At 41.2% G+C, this 9194-nt stretch overlaps 1 protein-coding gene across 1 annotated transcript; it reads left to right on the top strand.

Moving 5' to 3' along the window:
• Nucleotides 1-142: 142 nt before the first annotated feature.
• Nucleotides 143-8393, top strand: LOC138589407 (threonine-rich protein-like). Its single transcript, XM_069659670.1, has 6 exons — nucleotides 143-238; nucleotides 797-808; nucleotides 922-1132; nucleotides 3861-3965; nucleotides 7275-7315; nucleotides 7753-8393. The coding sequence occupies exons 1-6, from the start codon at nucleotides 143-145 to the stop codon at nucleotides 7867-7869; spliced, it is 582 nt and encodes a 193-aa protein (XP_069515771.1). The 3' UTR covers nucleotides 7870-8393.
• The last annotated feature ends 801 nt before the right edge of the window (nucleotides 8394-9194 follow it).

Raw genomic sequence — 9194 nt, 5'->3', positions numbered from 1 at the left:
ATAATGGTAGGAATAGGAACAGATGACTGCATATAAAACATTTTCAAAATGCATTTTAAAAAGTAAACATCACATAAAAGCAAGTCTGTAAAAATGAGTTTAAAGAAGTGATTTAAAAGAAGTCTCCGACTCTGCACGCCTTATGTCCTCAGGCAGGACGTTCCAAAGCCGAGGGGCTCTGACGGCAAAGACTCGACTTTGGAACGACCATCTAAGGGGGCGAGATGGCTCATCAGGGGTCAGCATTTCTACAATGTAAATCGGGGCAAGACCCAAACAAGCTTTAAAAGTGATCAGTTAAATCTTAAAATCAATTGTAAACGGACAGGGAGCCAGTGAAGGGAGGCAAGGAGAGGAGTGATGTGATGTCGTCTGTTAAGAAGTTTGACTGTTGGTGAACGTTCTGTTTCTACTCATTCCTGTTGCTGGTCTTGATGCTCTTATTAACTAATTAACTAGCTAATTACTAGTTCTGGTAAGAGTGTGCTTTCTGTTAGTTTGTGAATAATAACCTTGCTGTCAGCTACAGTTTATCATTTAAAAAAAGTGTCACTATACACTTTTTTTCTGCTTGGATGTGTTGTGATGCAGTAGTCTGATGCTTGCTTGCCGTTGGGGCTCGTTGTTCATCTTTGATCAAAGAATGTGAATTAAACTGCTGCTCAGTTAAATCATGAGGCCACAACCTCCATTCACAGACTGGTTGCAATAAGCAGCTCCCAGTGTGACTGTTGATAAATGTGATTTCTTTCAGGAACTACAGATTCTAACTGTTGATCTTTCATCTTTTCCTCAGCACGGCTGGATGGTACGAGGACGGAAACATCCCTCTACAAAAGAACAGGAGAAAGTGTCATAGTTGACTGCACCTTTACTGTTTATTTCCCTATCATCATTGTAAGAAGTGCTTTCCTCTGCAAGGAACAATGTGAGGACAACCTCATTGAAACAACTGATTACACTCAGGGAGACAGATACGCTATCAGATATAAAGAGTTTATCACAGGAGAACGATCTGCGTTTGTGACCATCTCACAGCTGACCAAGTCTGACTCAGGACGGTACACGTGTGGTCTGGACAGAGTTGCGTCCACTGATCCATCTCAGAGGTTTGACATCATTGTCACTGACGGTGAGTTTCTTCTTTAAAGTTAAAGCAATTCTTACCTTTCTGGCATTTTTACACTTTTCTTTTGTAATCATAAAATGCTCCTAATAAGCGTATAGCACAATAAAATGTAAAAGAAATCCACTAGGCGTTGAAACTCATCAATATTTAATTCTCATATATTTCTGATAAAAGTCTGACCAGTCATTTTATTCGGTCCAAGTAAATTGATTTGCCGAGCTTCCTGTCTGTCATCCGTTGCTGCGTAACCTCCCAGTTGCACCGCTGTCACGGCTCGCAAGTCGCGCGCCTCTCTGGTAGAGCAGTAGGGCGGTGAGAGAGAGCAAGGAACGGAGAACTGACAATGACTGACCAAGGCGAGCCGCCACTTCCATCATCAGCTGCCCCCACAGAGAAAATTATCAAGACAAAGAAGACTATTTCACAAAAAGCTGCCATAAAGAAAGAGCTTGATGCGGCAAGAGGCAAGACTGGAGTCAACATCGGCTCTGCTTTCCAGCAATGGAGGAGGCTAATGCAGCTACATCCGGAGCTAAAAAGAGATGAGATGGTCGCAGAGTTTCTGCTGGACAGGTATGTTAAGTTTGCCTAATCCTAAAACACAACATTACATGTGATAACATCAGTTAACAGTTACTATCGTTCTGTGATATTATGTTATTTGTGCAGGGAAATTTAGCCTAGCGTTAGCGTTAGCGCCGGTAGTGTAAACAAACTGACTCCGCAGCTTGGTTTGTTTAACGTTACACTACCGGTGACGTTAGCTTCAGCGTTAGCCTCAGTGTTTATTGTGAAGTTGTCATTAACCCAGTTCTAGTATTATAACTCCGGGGTTGCGTTTGACTTGGTTGGTTGTACAGTAACCAGAGCTAGTTCAGCACATTGCTAGAAGACTTCTCCGGCTAATAGATAATGCTGGCTAGCTGACATCTGTGTAAATAAGACCGATCCGTCTATGTTTGTGACTTTTTCCATCCTTGGGAAGAAAAACTATTTACCAGTAGGGAATTTTAAATTGTAAGAAGTTGATACATACACTTGCTCCACTTACTGTACATTGTGATAACATCACTCTGTGCCAAAGCAGCCTAAGATCTATATAAAATCTAGCCTGTTTGAGTTTATGCAATTCATATCCTGTGTCACGTTTCTATTTCTTTTACTCTTTGTCAAGGTACACCACTCTCACCGTAATGGAGGACGTCCAGCACCAGCCAAGACTTGGTACCCCTGGAACTCATGAAGAGCTGAATGTTACATCTAAAAGATTTGTTTGCATTACTAAACAGTAATCTTGCAAGTGCCTTATGTTATTTATTTGCTTTTTTATTGGGACTAAATAACTCATTTGTTATAGAAGACGGCTGTATAAAAAATAAAAAAAAGATAAACTGTGTACAATAATACATGTTTTTCTAAAAAATTGATTTTAGTAATTCACTGCAGTTCATTCAGATGAAGTGGGAAGATGAAAAAAGGGTCATAATGGAAGTAAAGCATAATAAACATTACGTTATGTGACTAAAAAGACAAATGCAATTATACAATGCAAGGTTTTATTGAACAACGTGAATAAGAAAAAAAACAAAACTATATGAACTGCTGGACTCGGATGAGATCATCAGGACTGAGTACAGCAGGTCCACGTGCCCTCCGACCTCTGGCTCTTGTTGTGGATCTTGGGGCAGCTTGTCTGCTGGTTCCGGGCCTCTCCTCAGCAGATTCCCCACTCTGCATCACCCCACGGCCCTGCTGCTTCTACCCTGGCAGCCCCTGGAAGGACCTGCCCTTCTCGGGCTCTTACACCTCCTGTGCTGGTTCCTGCTGTAGGCTGCTGCTGTCGGCCCCTGCCTCTGAAGATCCGGAACGTAGTCGGGATCTCCAACCACACTCTCCTCCAAGAAGCACCACAATTTAAAAAAAAGAAAGAGCCTTTTACTTTGTGACTTTAACATAAAGTTAAAAGAAAAAAATGTTGAAGCTAAACGTCTGAACGAGGGCTAAAGTTAGCTACCGTTAGCTGACAAAACAGGTTCTCAACAAACATGTAAACAAATCTGCTTCAACTGCTCCTAATTTTAAGCCAAACGTTACCGGGACAATTCAGGCAAGTTAAGCCGTTATGACAGCAAGAAAATATTAATTCTGCCGAAAAACGACGCATCTGACTGTAAACAAACAGGCGATGAAATACTATAATTACGATAGTAACGTTGGTAGTTCGTCAGACTACAAAAGGTAACTAAATGTGACGAGGGAGGGAATTTTATTTTATGCCACATGCAGAATTGAATATTATTTAATTACTGTTGGTTAGTTTTCACTTACCTGTGCCTCTGACTCTGACTCCATTGACCCGTTTCACTCGCGCTGCTTCTCTCACCGCACGCGTCAGGGATGCATGGAGGAGGGAGGGAGGGGAGCGTCAGAGGTCAGGCAGGGGGAAGAGGGTGGGACTTTGAAGGGAGGCGGAGTTGTTCTTGTTCAAATTTTAACTAAGTGCTGAGGGACATGCCAGAAAGGTAAGAATTGCTTTAAGTGAAAGTGAATGAAAACATTTCTTCATGTCTCTGTAAGAAGTTAGAACGTTTCTCTGACTGTTGCTGATATTTTACATTCTGAACACTAATAGATGCTCATTTCAAGAAACTGCTCAGCTGACAAACACACACACGAGTGTCTCCGTTCTCTCATCATGATTTCTTTGTGTGTGTGTTTTCTGTTTTCACAGCTCCAACCACTGCTAAACCAAACCTGAAAAACTCAACATCTGTCCCAATATCCTCCACACCAGCAACAACACCCAGTGAAAATGCCCCCGAAACAACCGAGCCAGGTACACCTCCACAGCATGTTTGATAGATGAATGACTGAGAGCTCTTAGATATAACAAGCAGGAGCAGATCGAGGAGTTTTTCACAACAACATTCTTGTACAAACTATTAAATCTAAGAAGAAGAACAGTCAGTGGAGTTTGTTCATCTGAAAGCACAGAAGAACGTTGATGGTCCTGTGTGGGACGAATCATTGCTTTTGGATAAAGTAACAATAGTAATACAGTGACAGGTTATGTTTGTGCACAGACAGAAGGGTTGCATGATTATTGCCAAAATGATAGTCACAATTATTTTGATCAACATTGAGATCACCATCTCATTTTTTGTACTTTCACATTTAAATAAACAGAGCAACGCTTTCAGTTCTATTTTCAGCTGTGTTCAGGCTCATGTACAGAACTTCAACCTAAGACTTAAAATTAGGTGTGTTACCTGAATTTGGTGCAACAAACAAAATGCAAACTTATCATACTGCACTTGGTGGTGTTTTTTCAGGTGGTTGAACACAGGCGCGCCGCACCCGTGGGTGTTGTGGGTGATGCGACACCCGCACTTTCAATAAAACATAATTCCATCCCCCCCACTTTTTATTGATGTAAAAATATTGGTCGAGTCAGATTGACTGAAGGGCGTTCCAGCCAATCACAGCCATTCTCACCGGGCCAGCGAAGAGTAAAGAGCTGGAGCCGAGTAAAGTTGCGTGAGTGCAGGAACGGACCTTGTCACTCATTGTTGCCTGTTAAAAGAGGGGTAAGAGCCAGGTCCAACTCAGTGCAGAGGGTTGGGGGCGCATAGGGCGCCACGTTCTGGGGGGCGCTGGTTTGAGCCTCAAACGTTTTGAATGTAGCCCGGGGTACGATGTTAAATATAAGCCTACTGCCAGATCGACACCTTCACTCCCAACCTTCTCTCTGGTCGCATTTACCATCACTCTGCCGCTCTCTCTCTCTTGCTTGCTCGACCACTCATCTTCCCGACACAAGTTACAACGAGAGAAAAGGAGACATGTCCGAGCGTTCACGTCCCGGTTTAAAAACTCGACTCACTTGGTCTGTTAATAGTGGGGATGGTAAGAAGTCGGTCTCTGTAATAGGCCTCCCTCTGTATTATTGTTGATTCATGTTCTGATGAACGTTTAGGCCTATTGTACGTTCTGTTTGTTTGTTTTTAATTAGCTTGACCTGCTCATCTAATCCCACAGCATTTAATGTGATACAGACAGACGGACGGACTCTTCTTGTTTAAGCCTAACAACAAGCAGCGTTCAAAACTCGACTGAGCGTTATTCGTCTACACGTTTGCACAAAAAACTCTTCAAAGACGTAACAGAGAGGTATATTTTGAGCTCGTAATGAAAAACAACAAAGAGACATTCACGAGGACAGCTACGTGTTCTCTTCCTGTTATTACAGCTGCTGTAACTACGACAACCATTTGACCCTACACAGAAATGTAGAATCAGTAGGCAGGGACGTGGAACTCCGAGTTGGCAAGTGTTCTGGTTTCTGTTTGCACTACACTTGTAGTCCGAGTAATATTGACCAATCACATATCAGCAGGCTGCGGCGTATGCAGGAAAAACATTCAGCATTCAGATTTCCCGACTTCCTCGAAAGCATCATTCTGACATCCGCTCAACAAACGAGCATTTTAAAGTAGTTTTCTTCTCCTCTTGAGGACAGACCTGACAAAGCTTCATGTCTAACTTACTAATCTGCATCATGATGTTGAAATTTCAGCAAAGGTAAGACCCGTTAATTACATGTCAATAACAAGAAAAACTGGTTCTTTTTCTGTGAACAATGCAACATGCGGAAAAGGAAGTTGTTTATCGCTAACCGCTGGCTACGTGCCCCGGCATATCGTTGTCAGACTATAGCTGATGGGATCAGAGATCGCTGTTGTTTACTCTTCCACTCTAAACTGCCGCTGGAAGGTAGGCGCTCATCTACGGGCGGAGTATTTTAAATGTCAATATCACCATCGATCATCTATTTAATCTTGGGAAGCCAAAATCATGATAGGGATTAATATTTGATTGATTGTGCAGCCCCAGCAGACGGTGATACCGACCAGGGAGATACAAATCTATTCAACCTGAGAAGATGTAGAAATAATTGAGGAAGTTGAATTTGAGAAGGATTGTGTTTCTAATGACACAAGTGAAGAAAGAAGAAAAACATTTACAGGGTAAATTAGGAGAGGGGATGAGGGCACACAAGCTACAAAGAGAGAAGGACTTTAAAAGCAACAATAATGTAGATATTATGTTATTATATGGATAAATGATGAAGGGAATGATTGGACCATTGATGGACTCAAACAGCAGTACAAGCAGTACAATGAGACAGACTTTGCAAATCACTTACTGTACAAATCCTCTTTCCTGTCTACTGCAGATATACCGCTGTATGTGGGACTGACTGCAGCCGGTCTGGTTGTCCTGTTATCTCTGGCTGTGTTGATATCCTGCAGAAAGAGGTTTTCTAAACCTAAAGATGAGGCAACAGGAAAGGCACCCACACAAACACACACACACACACACACACACACACACACACACACACACACACACACACACACGCAGGCAGGCAGGTAACCATTTCTCCAAACCTTTGTTTTGCCTCTTTCCTGGAACACCAGGTTTTGGGGTTTTAGTGTGCGTGAGATTGTGGTTGTTTTATCGGCTGTTTTCCTGATGCTCTAACCCACTGACTGTATATAAAGATGGATCTTGTCTCCAGCTCATCTCATTGTGCAAAAGTGAAGCCAAAACTAATCTGCTGTCTTCTGATGATGCCGTCATTTGGAGTCTGTGCAGTAGAGATCGGCCGGTGAAGCTGCAGTATTGACGTCCTGCCCCTTCCTCTACCCAAAACACACCTTTACCTTGTGTCCTCTCCGTGTTGGAGCCCTCAGGTGCCCCATTTGTCAACAGAGCTGTCAATCATGAGGCCACACCCCCTTTCTATAACATCAAATAACTTATTAAAAGTAAACTTGTCAGAAACACTTGGACATAAATCAGCAGATAAGAACTAACTATAATGACGAAACCATGTTGGAGAAAAATGTATTTGATGTGTATTTTGATTTTATAGTTTGACTCATGTCCCATCTGTTAACATGGAGGAGGCGGGCTTTATGAGCTATACTGCAGCCAGTCAGCAGGGGGCGATAGAGAGGGTTTGGCTTCACTTTTAGGGAGCTGTCATGTCGGCCATCTTTTATACAGTCTATGTTTTAACCCAACAAGTGTGACCGTCAAACCTCATTTTCAGTAACAAACTAACTCTTTTGTGTTACAGGTTTGAGCACCAGGGGAAACCCAGATGAAATAAACATGGAGGTGACTTTCTTAAACCAAAACTTCATGACAAGAATTTGTTTCTCATACTTAGAGTAATTGTACACTTCAACATGACAAACTGTGAGCTGATCTAAATTATATTGCTGCACTGTGATGAAATGCATCAATGCTGGTGTGATTATTGACAATTCTTACCAAATGTATAGCACAGCATTTCATGGGTTGGAAATAATAATAATAATAATAACAATAATAATATTAATAATAATAATAACAATAATAATAATAATAACAATAACTAAAAAAAATTTGTAAATATAACCAAGGAGCTGCTTTTGTCTCGTAACAAGAGTGTTATTTTTTCGTGTCCTGCCTCCTGCTCCGCGTTTCACCTCCAGAAAACAAAACAATTATTTCAAAGTCTAACTGTGTTTAAGGTCTGCTTTCATTATTTGTCAAAAATGTGTTTGATTCAGATTCCCACCTACGAGAACCTTCCCACCCACCAAGACTCCACCTACGAGAGCCTCAATCCAGCCACCAGGGATCAGGAACAGACCTACTCTACACTCACACACACACAACACACATGATGCTGTTTGGATTCAGACCTGGAGTCTGTCTCTGTGCCTCAGCCGTGCACTTTGTACGGTGGCCCTGAGGACCAAGTAGCTTAGTGCAGCTTAATAAAATGCATGTAAATACAGAAAAACAAGCAAATGATTCGTTTTAAATGTTTGTATTATTTCTTTACAGTATTTTTTCTTCTGTTTGTAGAGATGAATCCCTGATGTGGGGCGGCTGTAGCTCAGCTGTAGAGTCGGTCGTGTCCCAATCGGAGGGTTGGGGGTTCGATCCCTGACCGCTACAGGCGCATGTCAAAGTGTCCTCAGGCAGACACTGAACCCCAAATTGCTCCCGGTGGCATTGGAGATTTGCACTTAGGCCTTTGCCATCAGTGTGTGAATGTGTGTGTGAATGGGTGAATGTGACACGTAGTGTAAAAGCAGCTTTGAGCAGTCTGAGACTAGAAAAGCGCTACACAAGTACAGTCCATTTACCATTGAATTGTATTGTGTTCTCTTCAGCTTGCAGGACATCCAAACATTTGTTTTAAATGGCGTTTCTTTTTACGTGCTGTCTTTGTGACACGTATTTTATCTTTGTATTCTATTTTCTATTATTATAATCATGAAATAAAATGATCACCCCTATGTAAGGGCCTCTTTTTGTTTTCTGACTTTAAAAAGCCCTTCCAGTTATTTTCCTCTCGCTGTCTTAAAATAAGCAAACTGCACTGATTAACAATGTTTATTACTTTTTCATTATTATTGTAGTTAAAAATTCATAAAATATGTAATGTTTCTTAGCAAGCCTAATTTAGAAATTCTAACTGGATGTTGCTTATTAAATATTGTAAACTTGATGAACTTCAGTGTCAAAAACATTGAAAACTTTCACTTTTTTATCCCATTTCTGTCCAAAAACGTTGGGACACTGTAAAATGTAAATAGAAACAAACGTGATGATTTGCAAAAAATTGAAACCCCATATTTAATAGAAATGGCACAAAAACATATCAAATGTTGACATTAAAAAATGTAATTGATTTTGGAAAATAATTTGTCTATTTTGAATTTGACACCAGCAACATGTTTAAAAAAATTGGCAACAAAAGACTGAAAAATAAAAGAAATTGTAAAAGTCACCATCTGGTGGAACAGCTCACAATTAATTAGGTTAACTGGCAACAGGTCAGTCACATGATTGGGTATAAAACGAGCATCCCAGAGAGGCTGAGTCTTTCTAAAGATGGAGAGGGGTTCACCACTCTGAGAAAGAATGCGCTGGCAAATAGCACAATTTAATGTTCAATAATGTTTCTGAACATTAAATTGCAAAAAATCTGAGGATTTCA

This window comes from Semicossyphus pulcher, unplaced genomic scaffold (assembly GCF_022749685.1).
Source record: "Semicossyphus pulcher isolate SPU_LCO1_2020_fin unplaced genomic scaffold, fSemPul1.0.p SCAF_13, whole genome shotgun sequence".
Lineage (NCBI taxonomy): Eukaryota > Metazoa > Chordata > Actinopteri > Labriformes > Labridae > Semicossyphus > Semicossyphus pulcher.
Note: the sequence above shows the minus strand (reverse complement) of the source record. Positions and strands in the feature narration are given on the sequence as shown.